This window comes from Epinephelus moara, chromosome 16 (genome assembly GCF_006386435.1).
Source record: "Epinephelus moara isolate mb chromosome 16, YSFRI_EMoa_1.0, whole genome shotgun sequence".
Lineage (NCBI taxonomy): Eukaryota > Metazoa > Chordata > Actinopteri > Perciformes > Serranidae > Epinephelus > Epinephelus moara.
The window spans coordinates 27,105,104-27,132,397 of record NC_065521.1 but is presented as its reverse complement, the minus strand read 5'-3'; the positions used below and the strand labels follow the sequence as shown (position 1 = coordinate 27,132,397).

Sequence of the window (27,294 nt, the reverse complement as noted above, 5' to 3'; positions counted from 1 at the left end):
CATTTATTTCCCCATTTTTCCTATAATTACTTATACATTTATATATATATATATATATATATTCCTGTAGTTATTCATACATTCATTTCCTTATTTATTCCTAGAATTACTTTTACATTCATTTCTGTATTTATACATTTATCTATTTATTCCGGTATTTATTCATACATTCACTCATTTATTTCCTTATTTTTTCCCCCTATACATACAAAATACGTTAAAAATTACATTGATTTCTGTATTTATACATTTATTTATACAGTATATTTGTTTATACGTTTATTTAATGATTTATTCCTAATTTATTATACATTTCTCTATTTCAGTACTTATCTATTTCTATATTTGTGTCTAGTTATTCATTTTTGTATTTATTTATACATGTATTTATTTCCATATTTATTTATACCTATCTTTATTCATACACTTACTTACTTCCGTATTTATGTGTAGATTAATTTATTTATTGATGCTCAACTCCTATTTTACCCTCCATAAGTTGCTTCCTACCAAACAAAATATATGTACAATAAGCACCTCTTTGCAAATTATCCAACACATAGTAACATGTTAGCTTCTGAGCACACATATATTAATAACAGTAAATAAACCTCATATGTGTCATTTTCGGTCCAAAGAAAGAAATGCACACAACAAAATGTCATCAATCCTAAAACTATGTGTCGCAATGTGTGAAATTTGAGTAGAGTTCCACATAATATGTAATAAAATACAGTTTTTATTAAACATCCATACAGTCATTGCAATAGCATGTCCAAGGGTTCACTGTTTTATTGAGTAGTACACATAGATACTGTAACAAACAGCACATGGACACAGGCAGAAAAAAAAGTAAATATAGCCTTACATACATGTCACCAACTAAAATAACATACAGCATTTGGCAAACTGTGATGGGTTGGGCGGTGTGGGTCTTCCCTGCATACTGGGGGGTGGAAACAGATAGGGTGATGGTGGTGTGTTGCTCTGTCCCTTTCTTCATTATGTACACAGCGCTGCACAGACAGCCACGACTTTTTCTCTCACCTCCTCAAACACTCTGGACAAGATAAGAAAGACACACAGAGAGGATTGGAGGGAATTATATATACATTATTATATACACACGTAATGACACACACACACACACTCACACAAACTCACCGTAAAACATAAGACCTGGACTTCTGATGGTCCTTTAAAAGCACTGGTGGAAAGATAATTAAAGAAAGAAGAGAGTTAAATGAGGTCATGAGGTGTTAAAAGCACTTCACCCAGGAATGTTCAGGAGAAAGTGTGTGTGGATTTGCTTGAGGTTGTGTGTGTGCGTGTAGACGGCGAGATCCACTACATATTTTCCATCAAGGATTATCTGGCTCGGTTTCTGCCCCCTTAGCCCATTCTCCCCTCTTCTCACAGCACTTCACTCTGCCTGTTGACTCGTGGTAATGTGAGGAGTCTGACTATGTGCCAAATCATCTGGAGTAACTTTTAGAAGCTGTGGAGTGGCGTGCTGACATCACCCCTTACCCCCCTAACCCAAAGACGCTCCCTGCCTAACCCCTCGTTTTCCCCTTGAGGGGCTCTCTCGTATTATGGCTGTGCAGCACGACACTCTGTGTACAGACTCAACAAGCGTGATCACGTCATCCATAAGGCGCAGTTAACACCTGACATGAAAACGTGTCTTTGGTAATGTGATCACAAGTGGACAGCTGTAAATACAGGTGTGAATGCATCCAAACACGCTGTGGATGCATTAAGATGTGATCACTCAAGCCACACTGGCAGGCATGTGACTCCATTTGCAGTATAGTGTGAACACACATGCGTCCCTGACCGTGCTGAAGGTCAGCTTTGTAGTGAGCATGTAGCGCAATAACTGCATCCAGATTATTGGCTAATGTCAAACAACTAAGATGAGGAACTGAGGCCTTGTGTTCAAGGTTGAGTAGCAAAATGACACCACAATCTTTCTCTGATTGCACACCTGATCCCAAAATGTTAAAGGAACAGTTCACCCCAAAATCAAAAATACATATTTTTTCTCTTACCTGTAGCGCTGTTTATTAGACTAGATCGTTTTGGTGTGAGTTGCAGAGTGTTGGAGATATCAGCTGTAGAGATGTCTGCCCTCTCTCAAATATAATGGAAGTACATGGCACTCCGCTTGTGGTGCTCAAAGCGGCAAAAAAATATATTTGAAAAACTCAGCAGCGATGTCTCTTTCCAGGAATCATGACTCGGTTACTCAAGATAATCCACAGAGCAGTTTCACATAGGAACTATTTTGTTCCTACCGAATTACACCTGCCAACAGCATCACCGTGCAGAAAAGCATGCATCTACTGCTAGCTCATATAGCACCACTGAGCTAGCTAACATTACAGTTCAGCCAAAGAGGATGCCGTTAATTTTAACATCCTGCTGTGTCACAAGCATGAGACTCTCGTTCATGAGCAGATGCACGCTTCCTTCTGCATGGCGATACAGTGATAAGAGTGCTGACCCATTTTTAAGTGTTCACATCTCTGGTAGAGACAAATGTCTTTTGAGCAGAGAGGCACAGAAAGGGTAACTGTGTCAGAAAGCACTGAGAGACAAACACACTTCGTTTTGGCTTTTTCCATAGGATTTGTTCACAATATAAAGAAAATGATTATCACCAGCCTTATCCTTTAAAAATGTTACTAATTATTCTGCACTTTTTGCAGTAGTCTTATTTCTGAAATGTCCATGTAAACAGCAATGGTGCCTTCCCCTTTCTCAACTTCTTGATTTAAAAATAATCCAGTCACAACTGTAAAAATACTTCCTGGAGAAACAGGATCACTTGGTTATATATGCTGATTAGACAAAACATTAAAATCACTGGCGGCTGAAGTGAACAACATTGATCATCTTATTAAAATACAATGTTTTGCTGGGAAATCTTTGGTCCTGGTAATCATGTGGATGCCACTTGACACGCTCCACCCAAACAGCGTTGCAAACCTAAGTACACCACCTCATGGCAATGACACTCCCCGATGGCAGTGCCAGCAGGACAATGCTCCATGCCACACAAGAAAAACTGCTCAAAAATGGCCTGAGGAATGTGACAAAGCGATCAGGGCATCGACTTTCCCTACAAATTCCTAGACCCAATCTGAGGGGTTGTGTCCTGTGGTGTCTGGTAGCATGGCATTGGATCCTGGTGTTGAGTCCTGTGGGTTGTGAGATGGGATACCACCACATCCCACAGATGCTCAGTCAGATTGGGGTCTGGGGAAGTTGGAGGCCAGATCAGTGCCTTGAGCTCTTTGTCACGTTCCTCTGGCCATTCCTAAACAGTGTGGCAGTGTGGCATGGCGCATTGTCGTGCTGGGGGGGCCCACTGCCATCAGGAGTGCAGTTGCCATGAGGTTATGTGTTTGGTCTACAACAGTATTTGGCTGGGTGGAGTGTCTCAAGTTGAGTCTGCATGAATGCCAGGACCGGAAATTCCCAGCAAAACTTTTTTTACATGTTCACGAAAAGTGACCTTCATTTAATTAATGTGTATTTCAATGCTGTGTAGGCCAACACAGGTTTTAGTCTAGACCAGTTAATATTAAGGAGTCAGTCAGTGAGCAGAGAGGAGAAATGACATGAGGAAATATATGATGAGAAGAGGAAATATATGAGATACCTACACTCTTCAAAGTATTAAATAATGTAAGTGGCTGCTTGCTGACATGTTTTGAATGTACAGCAGGCATGTAAAGGGATAATGTTTCACAGTGCCGTAAAAAGAAACAGTGGTATGTCCTTTACAGTAAGATAAAACCATTATCCTTCTCTCTTTTACAACCTTCAACTATCCTGTGCATTCCTTTACCCATGTCTAGTCCTCTGTCTCATTCTTCCTGGCTCAAATGTCTTCGTTTCAACTCTTTGTCTCTTCTTTTTGTCTGCATCCATCTCCCCCACCTCTCTCACCGCTTCATGCTTTTTTAAAACTCTCTAATGAGACTTCTCTTGTCAGCAGTTAAAATGACACTGTGAGCAAAGCCTCCTGGCACTCCGTGAAAGTCTACACCACTCGAGCATTTAAAAAAGCTTAAATCAGAGTGCCAATACCAAAACCAGAATGTGGCTGCCTAATAGTGGGGGTATAAATAGAAATGTTAACGCTGTAAAAACAGCAAATTTGGTATTTCTATTTGATCGACATTAATCTTTGCCACATTACCACATCCAAAAGCGGGGCTCGCAACATACAGTACGAGATGTACAGAAGGTGGAGAGGGCCGAACACACATGAAGAGGAACCAAGAGGGCAAGAGGGGAAGGACAAATGAGTTGTTATTGGTTTTAATTTGATGCTATGAGTTTAAGAACACTGCAATTCATGGCTGGTCAGCAGGCATGTGAGGATCATCAGTCGGCCAAAGTGAATCTCAAACAACTGTGTCAGTATCTCATTCACGTGTGGAAGCAGTAATGAGCAGTGTTAGTCATAACAAAGGATTAAAGGATATTTCATCTATGAGGAGATGGAAAAGGATATATAGCAATGAAATGTGCACCCACTGGTAACAACACTAGACCACCGAACAATCTCAGTCTCTCTTGCACAGGAATACATGTTTGTCTGTGTTCCTTACCTCTGGAGGTTTGGGTGTTGGTTTATTTGCCCTTCCCAGACTCTGGAATAACAATCTCTGTTGAAAGAGGAATATACAGTTTATTTATGTTTTTTTAATAATGTTTTTTTGTATGTTTTTTTAATTTACATTCTGGTATAATATTACAGTAATAAGTTGGAGGTGTGGAAGCTGGAATCATCAACTGGGCCAAATGACAGGTTCTCCAAATCAAATCTTTTAGATTCATATTTAGCAAAAGTGCTACTGATGTTCTCATCTAACTCTTAGAAAGTAAATCTGTTTCTTTTCTATAATGTACAACATTGACAAGGTGATTTGTAACCTCAGCAGACTTGGGTTGTACTTACTCAAAACTTTATCCCCCATTTGTCTGTAAATACGTACGTTTGACTTCCAGCTTGCAGGAGACGGCGGCTTCTCCCTGGGCATTCTTGGCTCTGCAGGTGTACACTCCACCATCGAAGCTGCAGGGCTTACGGATCTCGAGGGAGCAAATGCCCTGGTTAGAGATCTGACGAAACTTGGGGTCGTCACCGATGATCATCTGATTCTTCAACCACTCGATCTTAGGCTGAGAGGACGAAGGGAGACATTTAAAATTTAGCCATTTGCCAATCTACAGTACATCTCAAAGATACCTTTCGTTTTGTTGTAGTGCCTAAATCCAAACATTTCCTCTCAGTTCATGGTGATGTTCTAAAAATATTATGTCAACTGTGCTGATTTTTAAAACAGCAGCAGTGATAAAATGTGAACTTTGAGATTTTTGCCCAATCCCATTTCTTATTTTTACCCCTACACCTCCCTTTGGCCCCCCTTTGCCCACTAAAACAGAGTTCAAAGTGGTAGTGGTGGACAACTCCTAAAGACCCTGATATGTCATCGGTGGATGACGATGGCGTTTACGTAAACAGACGCAACAATGGCAATAATGGCGATTTAACAACCTACGTTTCACGCTATCAATCGTTCAAACAAGTAATCACATGACTTCAAATCTCCCCGCTATTCACCTTCAGAGGGGGAATACAACATGGAAATAATGTCAAAATACGAGATAATCATGCACAAATCAGCAATAATTATGTATTGTTACCTAGCTAGCTAGTCACCTACTGAAACATTAGCATGCAACTAGTGATATTTTATGCTTTATAAAGAAAAGAACCAACATACATTGAAACGTCCTTAAACTAAGATGATACAATAGTAAGTGCATTTTTTAAATCTTTATGAACGAAGAAAATACAGTTGTAGATTTCTTCTGTTGCTTTCGCAGCCATGTTGCCGATGATTTCTCCTAACACTCGGTTTGGAGTGTGCCGCTGAAAAACCTCCATTTGGAGAGCCATGTAACCCTTCACACTAACCCCTGGACTTGAACATGTGAACTGAGGGGTGAGGGCAAAGTGGCAGGGGTGTATTGGGATTGAGATTAAGGGTCACTTTCCAGTGCATCAGTGTATCATACAAAGGAAAAAAATTATTACATGGCATAATGAGAATTTTATGAGGTGTTTACTGCTCTCTATCCAAGCTGCAGTCTCTAAAGTCATATTTTACCATTACCACTAGAGCGGCAACTAGCAATATTTTTGTTGTTGATGTATCCATTGATTATTTTCTCAATTAATCAATTGATTGTTTGATCTATAAAATGTCAGAAAATGGTCAATCAGTGTTTCCAAAGCCGAAGGTGATGTCTTCAAATGTCTTGTTTCATCCACGACCCATAGATATTCAGTTAACTGTTATAGAGGAGTAAACAAACCAGAAAAAATGTACATTTAGGAGGCTGGAATCAGAGATTTTTACTTTTGTTTTTCCTTAAAAAATTACTCCAGTTACCGATTGATTATCAAATTAGCTGGCGATTAATTTAACAGTCACAACTAATAGATTAATTAATAAATCATTGCCACACTGATTTTCAGTCTTTTCTGTATCGCATTTGATATCCAAATTTATCAGTGCACTTCTTTTCCCATGTTGAACCCGTTGATAAAAATTCCAACATTACACGTTCATTACAGAACCCCTGTTGAACAGAACCGCTTTTCTGTTTTCACTGAGTCAAAGAGTATTACATGCATTTTAAGACAAACTGAACATTTGAGTAGACTGCCACTGTCATTCTGTCGTCAGCTCGTCTTCCAGTGAGCTCAGACACTCAGTGCTGAATGTGACAGTTGGGTAGAATGGGAGTAACTTAAGTCTGCTCAGGTATGTGCTGCTCTGCGCTTCAGGGCCACAGATTTCCTCATGGTCCAGCTTCATGCAAGGTGACTCTGGTTATTAGATTTCAGATCAGCTGATGCATGTCAGAGAGGTTTGTTTCAGCCATTCCTCACCCAAGTGTTAAACATATTTAGTTCCGCTTTGCTGCTTACGACAGGGTTTCAAAATAGATGTTTCTTCTATTTTAGGAAGTTGGGGAACTGACGTATGAGTTTAGATGAAAAAGGTCAGACATTTTGCAGGTATGTAGATGATTCTCTGATGAGTTAATAACTGTAAACTGATTCTGAAGATTCAAGGATGAATTTAATTAAACTGACTTCCGTAAAATTATTTTACAAGTTTGATACGCAAGTACCAGAATGTGGAGGGGCACGGTACAAACACTGTAAAGTGCAAACTAATGTCATCCGATGAGTCTTCTTCACCCCTGCTGATGGACGAGGTGGAGGATGATGTAAATGAGGCACACGTTTTCATCCTGAGCTGTAAACCAAGTCCTGTATATTTGAGCCTTTGGCACTGGGGCGATGCTGCTGCTGAGGTTTATGATGTTGTTGCAAACCAACACCTCTAATAAATGGTAATGCAGCTAGTGCTGTTCAACTCGTTAGACCTGCAGGTTGTGTATGAGTGGAGCAGTTGGGTGTACTGTATCACTCCAAAATATATCATCAGATGAAATCCTAGTTTTGATCAGTGCATCAAAAAAAAAAAGAAAAAAAAAGGATTTTGATTTGTAATGCATTTTTAGCTCAGCTGGCGGCGCTTCTCTGTGGGTGGTAATGTAGGTCAGTTGGTCTGTCCAGCACTTTGGTCTGTACTAAAATCTCTCAACAACTATTGGTACACTCTTCTGAGAATTGCCACCTTAACACGGTGGAGGGATTTGTGTGTCACTGTGAACCTGGGAGCTGTGTTGTCTTGGGGCTGATAGCCCCTGGTAAGGTCTCCCAAGGCAAAGTGGTCCCAGGGGAGGGGCCAGACTAAGAGTAATTCTAGAAGACCTTGATGAAATGGCATATTCACACTTTGAGGACCTCACCCAGTATGGGGATACCGGGGCCCCACCTGGAGCCAGACCTGGGGGGAGCTCACCAGCGAGCATCTGGTGTCCAGGCCTTGGGCCATGGGGCCTGTTCAGGCTCAGCCTGAATAGATAACATGGAGCTGTTGCCCTGTGGGTCTACCACCCACAGGGACAGGATTCAGGGCTCCGTGCTTTCTGTGCCTGGCGGCAGGCTGGGACGGGGCTCCAGGCATGCTGATCCCTGGCATTGCAGACTGGTTTTGGACTATTGGTACAAAATATTCATGGTCCCCAGAGGATGAATCTCCAATAGAAATACCACTAACACAGAAATAGAGCCCTTGTCTTGTTTAATTGACAGACAGATATAAGACAATGTAAAATCATCCATGTACTGCTCCTGCTCTTACTATCTTATCTTCCTTTCCCTCTCTTCTGTCCCATCATATTTCTGTCTATGGACATCCATGTGTGGATGTAACAGGGACAGTCAGTCCTACTGATAGTGATAACAGTGCTGCAGTCTGGACAGGTGGCAAAAATAGTACCTTCTGTGATACAGCAGCATCTCCACTTAGCCACAACAGGACAACAGGCTAAACTTCTTATCATTTTCTCTTATTTGTCTTCCCTGCTTATCTATCCTCCACATTCCCTCTAACAGCTACCCATGTAGCCTGCGCCTCTAGATGTGACAGCTCTTTATCAGACACAGCAGGACAATGTATCATCACACTACATGCCTTTCTGCTGGACCTCCCTCAGCAGTCCCCAGTAGGCTCTGGACTCTTAGGCACAGCTTATTAACCAACACATCCTGTCACACAAGTATGAAATAATGTACGAGTGGGTGAAAGAGACAGTGTTTGAGAGCGATAAATGAAACTGAATTTGTATTTATGCAATTCAATTGTTTGTAATTACATATAATTATGTGGCTTATTGTTGTGATGGTTGAAGAACTACAGCCAGGTGTCTGTGAATGGTGACACTGAGGAGTTAACAGCAGTTTGACATGTATGCAGGGTTTCTGTTTGGAGAAATTGGTGCAAGTACTCCATGTGTCCTGGAAGATTTCAATTCAAGGTTTCTGTTGTCAAGTTTGAACAGGTCTATACTACTGTACATCAACAGCATGGTCACCCTGTACATCCTGCCAAACCTCGTTCAAACTTATAAAGTCTATATGGGAACAAAAGAGCGAATAGTTAGATATTCTTATCAAACAGCCACATCCCAATTAAGCTGACATAACTATGAGTCTGGTACAACCCTATGTATCTAGCAGCTTTGCACTCCAGATCAGACTGGAGATGTAACCACTTAAAAGATGGGCGATTACTTGCTATCTTCTACATTTGTACTTTTTAAACAGAAAACACACTTCATTTTTTGATATTTACTGAAAATAAAGTAGGGAACAATACAGCCAATACCAAGTAGGTTGCTGTTATCGATTGGTAGGGACGCACAATAATATCAGCACGTCATCTCTATCAGCCGATAATGGCTTTAAATTGAACTGTCAGAATCAACCTACATGCTTTTTTTGATGTGCACAATGAATGAATATTACATACACTGAAAAGTATTTCATGTCTCCATCTGCTGGTGGGCCATTATGACAAGAGTATGCATGCATAATATGGTGTAAATTCCACTGTAGAAGAGACTTGTGGATGATACCTAAAATTAGGTGGGGAAAAAAGTCGATATATCAATATCGGTGTCAGTTATCAGTCAAATGAGTTGTTATGTATTGGAATATTGGATATTGGCAAAAAATCCAATATTGTGCATCCCTAATCAATGGTCATTTACCAGAAACTTTCAGCCTTGGCGATCTCCCTCCAGGCAGCCGCCACCATATTTATGTTTCTGTAGTGAAATGAGGAGGCACCGTATAGATAACTTCTTATTTCAGCTTCACGAATTAGCTTTTTTCTCGTCCATTACAATGCTTCTAAAGCAAGTGACAGGAATAATATTAATAGGGCAACCAACAGAAGTTCAGCTCAAAATGGCACACTGAAGACCAGTCATTACCAAATAACTGAAACCCTGTATGTAGGGGGTCAAACTTGGGTTAAGTACACATTAAGTATGTTGCTCTCCTGTGTGAAAGAGGTATTGAATGTCTCTCCTTCCTCTACAGATGATTAGTGGATGTGTTTTCACACAGCTGCTACAACTCGGTTGCCTGCTGGTCCACAGGGACAGGCACTTATGACTTATTTAGACATAGTGGTGTTCTACTCCACTTGGACACCTGGGATGAGCCGGGTTTCACTATATGAACCATAAACATACTGCACTTACAGCTCTGGGAATTGTTCACACATAAAAAAAATCTCACACCGAGCTGTCTGGACCTTCTCAGCTGTCCCTGAAACATGAATATCTACTAGTACTTCTTATTTTCAGTCCTTGTGTTGGCTTGTGTCGTCAAATTCAGGCTCAGTCATCAGTTCCTGATTGCTTTTTGTCTCAACTACACTGGCATGTGCAGACTGTTGAACCGGCTGTCCTTGTTGAGGAGTCAAGGACAGCCAGGACACATAATCAACTGCATTTCCACTATGGCCTGTCACCTAAGCCGTCTGCGTCAGACAGACAACTGTAAAGATATGTTTAACCAGAGCAGCAGCCGCAAAGAGCAGTGAGAGACATACTGAAACTTCACAGAGACATACCAGTGCAAGCCCTGCTCCGCTCCTACAGTGGATCTTTATAGCAGTGACATTAATACCCCATTTGAAGCACCATAACACACGCTCAAATGATTTATTGAGGTTCCCCAGTAAGACCAAGACTGTTAAAATATAGAACAAATGTTGTGTCAGGAAAACAGAGTTCAACTTTCTTCAGTGTCAAAAATATCACAAACATAAACAAGGACCCTCTACCAGATGTTTCCCTAGCCTGTCCTCGCTTTGTTAAGCAAGCATGTTGTTAAAATCTGACTGTTGGCATGAGCTATGAGGCAGTATAGGAGCACTATTGTGAACCTGAACACGATACACTGATAAGACACCCTATAGGTGGTGGAAACATGAGCACAAACTGCACGTTAACCTGAAAAGGGTAAAGTAGGGATCATTGGCATGACATGAAACTATATCATGATCCATGGGCTTCTATGCAAACTGCAGTGTATGTGTGTAAATGTGTGTGTGAGTGTCTGTCTGACCTTGGGGCTTCCGCGGACAGAACACAGCAGCTTGGTAGTGTATCCCACAGTGGCAGCGCGGTCACTGAGGGGTGTGGTGAACTTGGGGGCCTCGCTGAAGTTGTGTTCTGGGTACTCAGGAGGCTTGTAGACAATACCTGTGAACACATGGTACAATGATAAGATCTCAATGTTGACTTGCATTGTAAATAAAATTACAATAACTGACTGCACTTAAGGAGACAAAAAATCAGTGGTGGCACATCAAACACAAACACAACCATCGTGTGCGGTCATGTTATATTTTTCAGGATACAGACACAGACCACTCTTCCCTGGGTGTTTTTGTGTGAAGTGTGACGTGCGTGTTCGCAGGCCTCCAGACTGTGACCATGGCGACACATTCCTCACACCAATCAGTCCTTAGATGCTGCTCTTTAAGTATCACTGTGTGTCCTGTCATTCTGTTTATCAGAGGTAGGATTGCACAACCCACCACCTTATCACCACCCTGTCCCTCAGAATGATACAGGAGATTCAACTGGGAGGTTTAATTTTCCATGTGTTGGCTTTACTCCAACAGCATCTAGACCTTGGGGAGTTCAACCTATCTCCTCACTTCATGGGGCTCTGATTAACGAGGATGCATCATGTCGATGGGTCCTTCAAATCACGTGTTGGTAATTATTTCCAAACAGCCACACTAGAAGGCAGTATGAGAAGGCGGCCTATAAAAGGTGCAATAATAATTTGAAACCTGCAATGATGGCAAACATTTACAGACCGTCTCTCCAAAAGGATTTATAGTGTTGTACTTGATTGTTCCCATAAAAAGTAACAGAAATAGTTGCTTACTTTCTCACTGTTTAATCACGACGTGAAGAGGGGGTGAATGTCAAATCGTTGGTTTTGGAAAGTTACTGAAATGGTCAGACATAGCTACTACTACATCACCAATTGACATCCTCTGCAGGGAAGGAGGTACAGGTAAATACTGTGTAAACACTAGGGGTGTAACAATCCATCGATCTGAATCAATCTATTGATTCAATGATTAACGATCAAATATCATTAATGCAAAGTGAAAATCTTATCACCATCTTTAAGATTAAACACTCAGAAAAAAGGACAAAGTTGGCTGGAAACCTATCAAAAAAACAAACCTTAACGCAGGGATACTCAACTTGCTTTGCCTGGGGGCCATTTTGCAAAATGACAAGAGACCAGAAGCCAGTCTTGGCAGCGTTTCTAAGATTTAAGGCATGTGGTGGGTCCTCCTACAGCACTTGTTCTATTTTGATGCTTTTTTGTGCACTCTAGCACCTTATGTATGTTGAAAGTACAAAAACAATTCCCAGTGTGAATAACTGATTTTATTATGAATTAGAACATTTCTTTGGGGGCCTTCAGCACCCTATCAGGACCTAGATTCCGCCCACCGGCAAGTTGAGTATCACTGCTTCAATGTGTCAGATGCCTGCTCACCAGCTTTATTCTGCACAAGCTATACAACAACTCTAAAACTCTCTGAACACGAGAAATGTGGCACTTTGCAGTGAACAACAGGAAGTATATTTTCATTCTTTTTGTTAAAAATAATAGACTGTTTTTCATTTAAATGTCTGGAAGAGCTCAGTAAGCTACTACAATAAGATATAGTCGTCTATCAATCGCTGGCCGTTGAACTGAATCTCATCGAAGCTGAAACGTCGAAGACTTTGTGATATCAGAGAATAACACACACACACACACACACACACACAGGAAGGGCAACATTTGCTCTGCCAGTTGTCTTGATAATTTCAGGGCCTCTTAAAAGATATTTCAGCAGTAGCCGAGCACTCGCCAAGAGAGCAACCCACTTTTGATTAAAGCAGTGCCAAGGCCATTTCCACTCCTTAAGTCTTCACTTTAAAACACACCCAAACACACACTCAAGACTCTCACACACTTACAGCAGCTCATTAATCTATAAGTACCCACTTGTGCTGCAGCCCTGCCTCTGCACTGTTCATCATATCAACAAACTGACCTTCGATGAATAAAGAGATGAATCAAGAAGGTCACCTGTCTTCTGGATGTGGGCCACCCCCTTGGTGACGGCCGCTTTCTCACTGATGCCCACTTTGTTCTCAGCGAACACTCTGAAGGAGTACGAGTTGCCCATGATGAGGTCTGTGACGGTGGCAGTGAGCCTGTGGTAGTGCTCCAGCACAGAGAACCATACCTGCAGGTGGAGAAACAGACAGATAGATAACTATACTATGATGTGACCTTATGGATTGGTTATTACCAGTGAGCTACCAACCGACCCTTCATTAGCCTGATATCTTCAGGTTTGCAGTTAGATCCATTTTACAGCCACTGTGACCTACCGTTACCCAATCCATTCTCCTGATCCTTTCACTGCCTCTTTTTTTCTTGAACCTGTTTCTTCTCTCTCTTTCTGTCTGTTCACTTCAGACATCTGCTGAGGACTCCCTATCCCATCATGACTGTATAATTGTCTGTACTCACTGCACCATCATGTACAAAAGAAAGACAGAGAGAGCGTGATACAATATGTATATCCTTGCCTACGAATGTAGCATGGGCTGTATTATAGTGCTCCCTAGCAGCACTACCGTCTAATATCTCTGCCAGATCCCTCTCAGGACCATGAGTCACAACTTTAAAAAGACCTATTAGCAATTTGATAGACTGTTAAGTAAACCCCAGGGAAAAGAGAAGCAGCAATTTAAAGCCTAGTTCACACGTACATGGGTATTTTCGGAAACAGGGCTTTTCCTCCTTTGCCTGCCCCCCCCCAGAAAAAAAAGCAAAAACATCCTGTCCATCCAAGTACAATAAAAACAACTCTGTCCCAATAAGAACTCAAAAACACAACTGATGTGCTGCCAGGAGCATACCAACAGCCAGCAATATAACCCCAAACTCAAAAGCCATGTTGGCCAATCATGCAAAGAAGAAGGTGTTGGCCAATCAGAAGACTCATCTTACACACTAGCATCACTCACTGGGGTGCTGGATTATGTAGCAGTGACCTCTGTAGTGCACTCTGACGCCTCTGTTCCTCAATTTAAGGTGTAAATATGTAACAGTCCTGATAGCAAGGTCAGAATCAACATCATTTTGATGACATCCGTCACTGCATGAATTGTCACGTTGTTTGTGATGCCTCACAAAAAGGAAGTTATGACACACACGTTGCAAGCTGAAACTCAGTGTTTCCTGTCTGCATGTCAACACTGAAAACAGAGTATATGAACATCCTTACCCTAGAAGGAGTTTCACAAAAAGTTTGTTTCCAGTGACCTAAAACACAGTTTGCGTGTGGACAAGAGGCCAAAACACATAGAAAAGGATATGTTAAAAAAAATAAAGAAAAGAAAAAATAATTGTGTACATCGGACTAAGCCTAATCATCTGATTAAAGACCATTTCAACCATATTTTGAGAGGAAAAAAGGGTTTAGGGAGGAATTTATGTTAAAATCAAGTTAAATGCAGATCAACGTCCAAGTCTAATCTCACAGTATGTATATGTAAGTGAAATCGTTCCCAGTATTGTTACCAGTTCAGGTAAATTTTCTACACTTTAAGTAGAAATAGACCAGTGTTTTTGCTTTACGTTATGATTATGTAGTAAATGTTAATGCACAATGTAATGGTTATAGAAAAATGACACCATTAGCATTTAGACTGCTTCCCTATAATTCTGAGTATGATCTCCTGACTCAATTTTACAGCTCAAAGGAAGTGCCTCAACTAATGTGCAACCAAAACAGGAAGAGGACAGCGCTTTTATTTTTCCTGGTCACTGTCCCCAGTTACCAAATAGTATCAGTGTAAGATCTTTGCAGTTTCTATCCCCAGTAGCAGAACTGCTGCTAGCTGCTTTTTAAATCTCCCAGTGGTTGAGTCAGCGCTGTCACTACCTCCGCTGCTGACTTCAAGGTGAGATCACACTCGTAATAAAGGCGCAACATTCCCACATAACAGGCAACAGGCCTGATCACGTATGACAGATCTGTCTAGTGTTGAGGTCACACCATCAGCATTACCCGGAAAATTCAGACACTGATAAATTATTATAAATCAAAATCTACATCAAAGGCATCTATGGCGGGATTCCCACTGACTCTTGCGCTGAGTATGAATCTGGTTTATGTCTGCAACTTCACACAGTCTGACAATATGATCGTCCATACCCCGGTCTTCTTGTCGGCCTTCTGGATGGTGTATCCAGTGATCTCCGTGTTGCCATTATCCTTGGGAGGGGTCCATTCCAGAGCAGCATTGAAGCCCCAGGTGTCAACCAGCTTCACACTGGTAGGACAGCCGGGCCGCTCTGAGGAGACACATTACTGTAAGTATTTATAAAATCATAACCGGTGTGTTCCTCAAAGCATGAATGGTGTCTGCTCCCAAGATCAAAAGCTAACCATGTACTTGTATGTTAATGCCTCCATCATGAGGCCCCACACTTTAACAGCAGCAGCTGACAGCAGGGTCAGACATATACATCATTGTTAGAGGTGTGATGTATGTTGGCTAGTGCTTTGAATGTCTACTGGAGCAAGTCACGAAGTCGCAGAACCAACAAGTCAACTGCACAACCTGCTGAGCAGACTCAACAGGAAGGCCAGAAATAAGTCCCTATTCACACCTCTCACACACACACGTACATGTGCGTCCATGTGTGTTGTGTGTGTGTGTGTGTGTAAACGTAAGCATGTGTGACTCACCCACAATCTGGAGGGTGATGTTGGCTTTGTCTTCAAAGCTGTCTACTTTAACCGTCATCTCGTAAACACCAGAGTCCTCCCTCTCGGCGGTGCGTATAAACAGGATGCTGTCCTTGTCACTGTTCCTGATGTTGACCCTCTTTGTATCCAACGGCTGACCATCCTTAAGCCAGGACACCTCAGGTTTGGGCTTTCCCTAAGGAGTTGGAAAAAGAGAGATAAGACGACGAGAAGATTCAAGTGTGATGTCATGTTATTCACAGACTATACAGAAGGTGTGTGTGCGTGCTGGCTTACAAGAAAGGGGATGACCACGTTGACCTGCTCTCCGACCTGCTTGACATAGCGGGATCTGAGAACACGGGGCAAGCGGATCCTGGGACGGTCTGAAAAACAAGACAAGTCAGACATGTTCATCTTCTGTCTCATCCATCATCGAGGGATGGGCATTAATGTCATTGGTATCAATAAAATCTTACTGATTCTGCTTATCAATCTGATTCTTTATCAGTTCCCTTTTTGATCCTTGATCAATTTTCGTTGGGGAAAAGGAGTCCTTAACAAGTTTTTAGCATTATTATATATTATTATACCATGGGATATTCACACTCTGGGAAGCAGTGACACTGCTCAGCGACACTATAATGCTGGTGTTTCCACTCTGCATGAGGCCCCGAGTACCTAATTTGGATGTCAGTATCTGTTCAAAGTACAGTTAAAGGAGAAGTCCGGTATTTTGCACTTTGAGCCCCATTTCTAAACTTTATGTTTATGATGAAATAGAGTGGTTAAGACCAAAAATTTGACGATTGCTCATTTTCGGAGAATTTGGCTTTCCCCTGCCTGGCTTAACAGTGCTTTTGCTATTCATCTCGATTGTGGAACTATTTTTTCAGCTGCTGTAAACTTCAGCTTGATCGTTTGTTTGACCCTGAAGTGTTAAACACTTCAGCCCACTTGATGGCCATAATGCTCCTTTACGTGGGTGTCACCAACCGACAGGAAACCATTGCAATGTAATGGGACACAGAATAGATGCAGAAGAAGAAGGTTGGTGTTGTGTTCAAAGGCATCGTACTGCGAAGGTTGTTTACAAGCCAGTAATAATGGGCAAGTTTTGTGCGGTCAAGTGTGAGGTCTGCATGGGGGAACAGATGCTGAGAGTCTGCCCACACAGAAACACACATAGTGACCGGACTGACTGTAAGCATCACGTGGCTAGTGTTACTAACGGTTGCTAACGGGTTTAACTACAGACTCCAGCCGTTCTGGTCTTGGTGTGAGTTTGTGGGTCTTTTAAATGGCTCAGTGACAGATGTTAGCCAGTGCTGCTATGCTAGCTTGTGTTAACTGGGCAAATGTTGAACTGCCCAGGAGGAAAGCAGCGCTGTGTCCAGCTCCAGTGCTGTGTCTAACCTATGTAATGGCAGCAACAGAAAGTTTGCTGATTATTTTTATGTTATATTTGAATTTATGGTTTGATAGGCTAACTGAAGCCTGGTTGTTCAATAAACAAATGTCAATTGTTTTCTGTCGTTGGCCAATTGACATTCCTACTCTCACGTTAGATTGTTTCTGGCGAGTACATACTCTGTAATAATTTAATGCAAGCACTTGAAAATGGAAGTTACTTAAAATACCAATCTCTACTTACTTTAACAGTCATTACAAGCGGCACTGCTGTCATCTTTATTCGTAAAATGAAGCCACGCTTTGGACCGTTTCTTCATTTCCGCTATAGTCCTCATTGCAACTTTCCAGCTGTGTAGACACAGGAGTTTGACCTCATTGTTTTTCAGTGCTCAGCTTTCAGAAAAATGCCGGCATCAATAAAAGGAACTGAAAACTTGGAGCCATACAATTCTGATGGATCAGACAATTTGTTCTAGATTCCCATTCCTATCATCATCTGTTTTCTGTTTTGCTTTACTGATCTGTTGCATATGCTGGTAAATTTGATATACCAGGAAGTGACACCTGGACACCTAAATAAGTAAATCATCCACTTGACAACATTAGCTAGCATTACCAGTGTACAAACTGTGTAAAGTACACTTCCCGTTTGCGTCTTCGAAGTGGGGTCATATACGTTCATACTGACAGGTCTAAATAGAGCAGCCACTGAGAGTCAGAGCTGACAAAAGTGAAGGAGCTAAAATTAGCTCCAAACTGATGACAAAAAAAACAAAAAAACTCTATCTATCTATCTTTCTTGATAGAAAACTTGATATAAATGTTTGATGACAGGAAATTCATCCTCAACTATTTTGACAATCAATTTATTGTTTCAGTCAATTTTGAAGCAAAAATGCTAAACTTTCACTAGTTTCAGCTTTTGAATTGTGACAATTTGCTGCTTTCTTTTCCCATATAAATAAAAGATTAAATAACTTAGACAAAAAAATCAGACAAAACAAGCAAATTTAAGACATCAATGTGAGTGCTAAAAAATTTAAAAAAGCTATTTGTTTTACTATTTTCTAATATCTTAGAGACTAGAGGATTCATCTGAAATAATTGGTAGTTGCAGCCACAGTAACAACAACAAAAATGAATTTTATCATCTTATTGGACCCTTTGCCTTTTCTGATAAAAATACAAATAAATAAATTGACATCAGTGTTTCCAATGATATTACCATGATAAAATATTTGAAATTCAATCAAAAACAACACTAAACTCACAAGTCCACCATCTATGTGGTTATTAAAGTGAAAAATAACTTCATTTGCCAGTAGCAAAAAGTTTCTGTGGACAAGAGGAAAAGTACAGTATCTGGGCAGAGAGAGGCAAAAGAGGAAGACCCTACATCCAGCAGCTCTAAAAATAGTTGTGGTGACGAAAAACTTGGATGAACCCTGACACGTGTTCCCTCCTGTCATGCACAAAGAAGCAGCAGAAAGATGTCATCGCTTTCATCTGACTGCGGTGGTCAAACAGTGCACCTAGAAACACTGAAGTACAACAGACTGGAAACTGTAGACACCCAAATCAATTGCGCTAACTGCTGGTGTGCTCAAGCTGCAGATAAAATGATATGGATGAAATTGCACCGTGGTTGGGACTTGAGTCATTTACTTATCAACCACACTGGATGGCTGGGTGCTAAGTATCAGGAACAGCATCCCTCGCATGTTTCTGCATAAGCAGCAAATGTCTGAAAAGCTCTCTGGGCTTACAGGACACATAAAACCAAGCTGCTGCCCTCCATCACCTGCTGCAGCTTGCTCCTTCTCATCCACTCAAAATGTCTCAAACCCCCATCCACCTCCTGTCCGTCTCTTTGCTCCACTTCTAAAAAGGTTTCTTTCCCGTGTGTCTCATCCTCCTCGTCCTAACATTTGTCACCATATCATTGAGGCAGAGGCTGAGATCCGCCCCCTGGATCCATCATTCCCCCCTGAGGATCAGGTCTGCCTCCAAATTTGGCTCAAACAGTAATCCCTGCTAATCAGTACACTTCCCAGCAATGCCCAGAAGTGTTGTTGGCATTACAGCATCCAGCAGCCAGCCAGTCCTCCTGCAAACAATATATAATCTGTCTTTGTCTCTGGATAAAGTGTCTTTGTGGGAGGCTTTCAGCATATGCAGGACAGTTTGTCTTTATCAGAGGCTTGTACATGCTGATGGGTGTGTGGTCAGGACAGCGTGTGACTGACACACAGCTGAATTTACCCCCCCCCCCCCCCCCCCAACAAGCCACGCAGAATCCATCAATTAGGCTCATGTGTCGCTCCCCTCAGTTGACAATTCTGGTGGCATGACTGCAATTTCTTCATTTAAGTTTCCTGTTTCCTGTTTACGCTTAGAGACAGTAAGATGTCCTTCTGAAAGTGGATAACTGGGGCATGTCAGCTCAGGTCTGCTCTACGTCAATGTGACTCAGTGTGAGAGCCCTGATGGAAATTCAAGACTTGAGTAATGACACCAACTTCAGTTTAAACACGCAAAGAGGAGACTGGCAGTGCCACTTCAGTATTTTTGGGACATTTTTACCCTTTATTAGAGACAGTAGCAGAGAGATGACAAGTAATTAAGATCCATGTTTGTACTGAAGCCATCTGCTGCACATCTTAACACAAACCAGTATAAGTGGCTAATATTTCTAATCACATAGTAATTACTTGGAGGTGAATTTCAAAAAGTGCACAATGAGAACTTTATATTACAGGACAGTTTATTTATTGTAAGACATTAAGTGATATGCATGCCAGATGACAGGACAGCTAGAGAGCCACTGACATAAATTTAGGTGAGACAGTCACTTCAACCCTCACTGGGCTGAAGTCAATAAAGAATATGGCTGCCAGATGGCTCATTAGCCAAACGCTTTCCTTTGCCTGACTCAGTCTTCCATTAAATCATCTCAACACGGATGCAGCAGAGGAAGAAGTTTCAGAGTCAGACAGTTAACCACTGCAGCAGCTATGTTTGAGATTATATGGTGCAGCGATGCAGCAGATCCTGAACACTAGAAGAGAAAGTATTTTTCATCCTGGTCTGAATCCAGTGGGTTTTTTTTTACATGTGGAGGTTCTTTATATGTACGTACATTTTCATAGCTAAAAATTTGGCAGTTAAAAGACTGTACAAAGTATATTATGCATACTGGCGTATAAATATATAAATGTATCATTCTTAGGAATTAGGACATATCATGTCTTAACAACTAAAAAGAAAAAAAACCTTACACACTAGTTTCATTTCTGGGGTGAAACATTATTTTTCAAGGATTTGTGTGTGAAAAAAAACAAAAAACGATTTATACAACATTTTCGGGTTTTTTTTTTAACTTTAAACTTGCTCTGTGCCAGAAAACGTCTTTGTCCCAGACAAGAATTCACAACTTAAATTTAAAATGTGTTAAAAGCCTTCAAAATCTATCTGATATCTGATAACATTGGTTTAAAAATGTACTGCTTTAATCATCTTTGTTTTAAAATATGTTTTTCTATGAAAATGTTGGCCCTTTTAAGATGTGTCCAAAATTTCGGTCAGATTTCTACAAAAACATAATGCAATAAGGCATAAAAGGAGTTAGCTATATCCAAAGACTCCTGTTTCACTTCCTGGTTTTCAAAAAAGGCGGAAATGCTACTCAAGTACTGGTTAGCGTTCTACTTTTTGATTAATTCAGTAATAATATTGCTATCAGGTGTGTCTCAACCATAACATGTCAACTTTGTAGCCCTACTAAATCAACCAGAAAATTATGGTTTAAAATGCGTATTTTGATTAGCATTACAAGAACTCTTAGCAACTTTGAAAAATAAAATGGCTATTCACTACAACTGCTGTGAAATTAATTTATATATATATATATATATATATATATATATATATATATATATATATATGTCAGATCTTACCTCTGACATCCATATGTATGCTATTCAAAAAAAAAATTAAATCACTGGGATATTGGCCCATTACAAGGTTTAACAGTCTGTTTTCCTAGCCTAACTGAACAGTAGAAATCAACCCCCCAAAAAGTAATGTTTTGTCCCAGTTTTCAAGAATGATTGGTATACTGGTACTCAATTAATCCCTTTTCTTTGCTCTTTGATTTAAAAAAAAAACGTGAAAAAAAGAACCAAGGGTTTGCATGAGCCACACATTAGTACAGAGCAGGTTTTTTCTGCTACTCAGACAGTAGGTTACATTCCTTGGAGTATGTAGTCCATTTTATCCAGTATTTTATATTATGTTCAAATGCTAGTCTTAAGGAGAATGTCAGTTTCTCTATACAGTGCATTACACTGACTATTGCAATCCTATGCAGGATCTTCCTGAGTAATGGCTTTCTTGCTGGCAATCAGAAGTACTTTGTAAAGGTATTTATCCTGGGTCATGAGTTTGTCTGAGATTTTGCCCAGGTATAATGTGACATAAGAGCAATCAACTTCCAAAAACACCCCTTATTTCTCTGGCAATCTCTTGTCAATATAAACGGATTAGAGGGCAGCTCAAAATACATGAAAGTGGTCTGCCACTGATTTACCGCGCTGCTTTCAGCATTCATCCTGTCCTCAAGGACCCTGCTGTATAAATTTAAACTTTGGAGATGAAGTTGCAAAATATCTTTATGTTCTTCCAGCAGAACTCCTGCCAGGATCTTGAGCTGGCTGACGCAGCCTGACCCTCCCAAATATCATTCCAGTCATCAACAGATATCTCAAGTCCTGATTCCTGGACAGCAGGACAACTTGTGGAGTTTTGTAATCTAATGTATAGTTGTGATACAATATGATTGCTTTCTTCTTGCTGATTTTAATAAGCGCTAAGTAAATAAACTTTATCATTACTGATTATTCTTGTAAGCTTTACACAGCTTTAAGTCCTTTAAGGTGCTACCAGCAATAAACAAAATGTCAATCGACTGCTATTCATATAGTAAAAAGAAAAGTACAAGTAGAAAATCTGTGACTGCTTCACCGTCTTATTTGTGGTGTCAAACCTGCAGTAACGACTGAAGATGTGTGTACAAGTGTAAGTATGACTTACAGCTAATGAAAGGTCTTGTCAGCACCTTTGGGATTTATATACACATGCATCTGTGCAGTCCATCTTAAGCCCCTGGCAGTTAATACTACCTAAACCGCCGTGCTTGCAACATGAGCATTTTATGGATAGGTCATAAGTTACAACCCTCAGAGAGCTCCTGATAAAGAGGTTGGAGACTGACATTTTAAACGACGTCATCACAATCAGTCAAAACCTCAAAATCAATGTTATCTTTTATAAGGACGTCTTGTTTGGACCTCAGGAATTTTGTGGGCACCTTTGTAGGGAAATCCAACAACATATTCGGACTGTGTAGGTAGTCTGTTGTTGTATTTAAGGAATAAGATTGGTTGTTACTCACCGCCAACCTCGCGGATGTTCACAGGCTGTGCAAGTGTGCAAGGTTCACTGCGGCCACCGGCATTTACAGCCACCACGCGCACATGCAGCAGGTCACCGGTTGTTAGATTCTTGATGCAGCAACGGTTCCCTGGAGTCAGCTGCTCTTGAGCTGCAACCCAGTCTGTGGCTGCAGGTTAACACAAGGTTTGTGTTAATATGCAGCTTTTAGTGCAGTTTTAACTTTGAAGTACATGTCATAATAGCTTCAATCAATTCAGTTCAATTCAATTCAGACTTTATTAAGGAAACAAGTGAGGGTCCATAGCGCAATAAAAAAAGAAAAAAAGAAAAAAAAGAAAATACAAAAAAATTAATTAAATTAAAAATATATATAAAATTAAATAAAATAAAATAAAATTAAATTAATTAAAAAACATATCAAATAAAATAAAACTAAATAAAATAAAAAAAATATACAAATAAAATAAAATAAAGACATCTACAAAAGTCAGTCCACAATGATTATACATTAACATACAGGATGGCACACCAGTTGTTCCACATTCTAGACAGGAACTTGACGGAGCTCAGTTTGGGGTTGATCAAGGCTAAAACAATACTGTTTACAGAATCAGAAAACCCATATACATAAGATTCCTTATAACAGTAAAGCAGGTGGGCACACCAACGCTCGATGAGGTCACTACATATCTTTTAATTTCTTTTTTTTTTTTTTTTACATAAACATTCCTCCTTAAACTTTTTTTCATTTGTAATGTGTAAAACATCCCTTAATGGGACATGTTAAGTGGTTTATCGCCTGTCGACACACGTTTACAAACAACCTGCCCATAAGGAGGACCCTTTGGCCGTCATGATGAAATCTCAGACGGCATGCTGTCATCTGAGCAAACGAGTGCTTCTAAAAGTGGGGTGAGGAGATACAGTGACAGCCAGTGAAATGCTGCCTGCCGTATACGGCCTGGGCACAGCTATGAGCCTATCTGCCCTCTGACACTCGGAGGACAGGTGCAGCCTCACACATGCACACACACACACACACAAACACACACACAGACTTACTTCCATCCTTGCGGTACTCGATGGCGTATCCATCCAAGCCGCAGTCTCCAATGGTCTCTGGCGTCTTCCATTCAATGGTGAGGGAGGTGTCGTTCACATCTTCCACAGTTATGTCCAGAGGAGCGCTGGTGGGCACTGAGGGAGGTTCAGACAGTGCAGAATAATTAAGTGTTAAAGCTGACGGTAAGATGATCTTAAAAATACAGACATACCCTCCAGTCTACAACAAAATGTTATGATTATCATCTCCATTAATCATTTAAGGAAAAATTTCCTTCACAATTTCCTAAAGCTAGAGGTAATGTCTCTAAATGTGTTGTTTTGTCAAACTAAAGGTAAAAAAACCCATCAAAAATATTAAATCTATGGGACAAAAAAATCAGCAATTTTTGGTATTTTAAAAGCCAAAATGTCAAATATTTGCAGCTTCCACATTCTATAAAGTAAGGGTTTGATGCTTTACTTTATTTTACATGATAGTAAACGGAGTATCTTCAGGTTATAAGAGAAATGCTTCATTTGTCCCCATCATAACATCTGTCATCGTCCTTCAATAGGTGTTCAAAGCAGGACCAAGCTACAGTACCAGCAGAGCCTAAGTTGGTGTTACCTGCGGGAGGCGGGGGCGTGGGGGCCTTTGGCGGCTCCTCAACTACGACAGCTTCTGCTGGAGCAGCTAGCATCAAACAAGCAGGGGGTTAATGTCATTTTTAGAGACAAACACCAGCAATGAGGACCTGATAAATATTTAGAGCATCTTTTCAATGTGATCAGTGCAAATATTTTCACTGGAAAAATATATCAGGAGGCTCAAAGTTTTGTCAAGAAGCCACTAGTCCTCACAGCTGGTGGAAAGCATGATGGATGGCATCTGCTCAGTGAGATTTTCAATAAAGCAGTCATCATTGTTTGCAGTGTATTACGTGGTTGAGCAGTAATGTTGTTGTCTCTGTGGTGGTTTATGTTTACCGTCTGCGTGAGCATCTGCAGCGGGAGCAGCAGCATCGTCTTCAGCAGCGGGAGCGGCAGCTAGCGTTAAAATGCCATTAGGAAAGCCAATTAGTGACTTACATCATGGCATTACTCATGCAGGGAATCAATCAGTTTCAAGCTAATTTGATAAAGAAACACTCCACTGAAGCACGCAGTAGGACAGAGCAATGGGGACGAAACTTTCCGTATTCACAATGACAAGAACAGATGGTTTTATGACCCCAAAACTGACATATAATGGAGATCCTGTCAGACATTTGCACACAGTAGAAAAGAAATCTCACGGGTTGGTTAAAAAGACACAAAGATGATGAAGTTTACAGACAGAAATACTAAACACAACAGATTATGAAGAACAAGAAACATACACACCATGTGGAGTGCACAGTGGGACACAGACACAGACACGTCATGCATTACAGCTTGTGCGTGCTGGACGCCTGTGGTGTGTGTTTACCCTCAGTGGGAGTCGTCGAGTCGGCTCCTTCTTCTGTGGCTGCGGCATCAGCTGAAGTTACATGTTGAGGTTAGCAGGCAAAATCAACACCAGTCACTCGGCTACAAATGGTTTGTGCAGGAAGCAGGGACTTTATAAATGGCTAATTAAATATAAATATACTGAAATTAATGGCCAGGAAGTGTCCATTAATACTAATACTAATAATAATAATGGGATTTACCATCAGCTGCAAGTGTATTAGATGTTAGAAGCATGTTGGCAGGTGAAGAGATCAGTGGATACAGGAGAAAAGATGGATAAAAGGCATTTCACTGATAGTTATTGGTGTTTTTCTCAACACAAATTTCAGGAAAGTGCAATGATGGTCTTCTGTGGTTTTAATATTGTTGTAATTTGCAAAGCTTCAACCACCCATGACCAGCTTGAGTCAACACACTCAGTTTAATACTGTACCTTTGCATGCAAGACATTAGAGGATATTCAAGCTCCACCGCTGAGTGCTATATTTCAACAGGCAACAGTTTGAGTTTGAGAGTGATGAAGGTCACAGTTGTTGCTGCAGCAGGCAGACACTTTGTGGCTGCTGGTGTCTCATTTGCTGCATGTGCAGTAAGTTGGCAGGAGCTGAACATCAGTCAGAGGACTAGTATAGATTGTCAATGCAGTGTTTGTACCATGCACTCACCTGTTATATCCGTTTCCATTAAAACCAAGTAGGCTAACAGATTACACTAATACTTAAGGCTGTAAAAATGTGTATCTACCGAAGGATTTTTTTGCTTGGTTAGCGTTTATTATTTTTCAATTATTTCATTATGCTGTTGTAACTGACATGTCAGTGTCACAAAAAATGTTTTAATAAAGATTTAAGTAAAAGAAACATAAACAACTAAGTAGGCTAAGTTAGCAAGTCACTGACAGGTGTTTGTTATTTAGCCTGTTGTTAGTTTTAGCTAAGTGTACCTAATAAACTGGCACCAAAGTTTATGTGCCCCCAAATACAACTAAAATCAATAATAAACGCAGCAGTCATTACCTTCAAGTAACTTTAAGTTTTCCAGTCGGTTACACGTCAAACCTGTTAGCTAGCCTCACCTAGCTAACGTTAGTAAAGTTAGCTTGACCGTTAGCACTCCATTCCATGCTCACGAGGGATATTCGCGGTTGCTATGGCGCCTGTAGTCCCAGGATACCTGGACCAGCCGCGGCGGTGTCCTCTGCTGGGGCGGCGGGAGCTGCCTCTGGCTCGGGTGCAGGAGCAGCCTCTGCCGGAGGAGCTTCCACAGGTGCAGCCTCTGCAGGTGGAGCCGGTGCAGGCTCCGGGGCGGGCTCAGGTGCCTTGTCGGCAGCCTTCTTGGCTGGGGACTTCTTGATGGGTGCAGGCTTGCTCGGCATCGTGCTGACAGATGGTCAGTCCTCTGGATGGAGGAGCCAGGAGGGATCTTATATAGCGAGAGGGTTGGTGGGCATGGAGACAACTCCACCCATCCCCTTACTGTAATAAAGCACCCCTCCCCACTTCAGTGTCATCCTCATGTCCGTCATATGGAGGATCATTTCCACCAGTGGGATGGAAAAAAAAAAGATCCTGTCAATTATTAAAATGAGAAACATCCTCAAAATATTGACTTAATATCTTAATAATAACAATCAATACTAAGTCAGTATCTTGAGATAAGTATTTATTTAGAGGTATGTATACTATGTCATTACTTTAAGAAAATATCTAACATACCAACTTTTTATTTTAAGAAACAAACCCATTGTTTTGAGAAGAGTAAATTATTTTGAGTCATTATTTTGAGATAAGTCTTTTTGTTTGTAGAAAAGCAAGTCATTATTTTGAGATAATAAGTCAATATTTTGAGATAAGTGATTATTTTGAGATAATACGTTTTTTATTTCAGAAAATCAAGTCATTATTTTTGAGATAATAATTTCAATATTTCTTTTATTTTTATATAATAATCTATGATAATAATTCATTATTTTAAGTCATTATTTTGAGATGTCTTTTTTTTTTTTTTTTTTTAAAGTAAGTCATTACTTTGAGATAAGTAAGTATTAATTTAGTTGTAAGTAGGCTATGTCAATCAA

The 27,294-nt window shown here is 40.6% G+C and overlaps 1 protein-coding gene across 2 annotated transcripts; it reads right to left on the bottom strand.

The window, feature by feature from the left end:
* Positions 1-704: 704 nt before the first annotated feature.
* On the bottom strand, positions 705-26,611 carry mybpha (myosin binding protein Ha). Of its 2 annotated transcripts, XM_050066073.1 has the most exons (15): positions 26,391-26,611; positions 25,195-25,245; positions 24,714-24,773; positions 24,355-24,420; positions 23,745-23,879; positions 22,681-22,848; positions 16,113-16,201; positions 15,816-16,011; positions 15,279-15,418; positions 13,136-13,295; positions 11,090-11,226; positions 5,016-5,202; positions 4,629-4,685; positions 1,165-1,207; positions 705-1,060 (listed from the first exon to the last, which is right to left on the bottom strand). In XM_050066073.1, the coding sequence occupies exons 1-13, from the start codon at positions 26,590-26,592 to the stop codon at positions 4,651-4,653; spliced, it is 1,626 nt and encodes a 541-aa protein (XP_049922030.1). In that variant the 5' UTR covers positions 26,593-26,611; the 3' UTR covers positions 705-1,060; positions 1,165-1,207; positions 4,629-4,650. The 2 variants fall into 2 exon arrangements, with proteins under 2 accessions (XP_049922030.1, XP_049922031.1); XM_050066074.1 differs by lacking the exon at positions 25,195-25,245.
* Between the last annotated feature and the right edge of the window lie 683 nt (positions 26,612-27,294).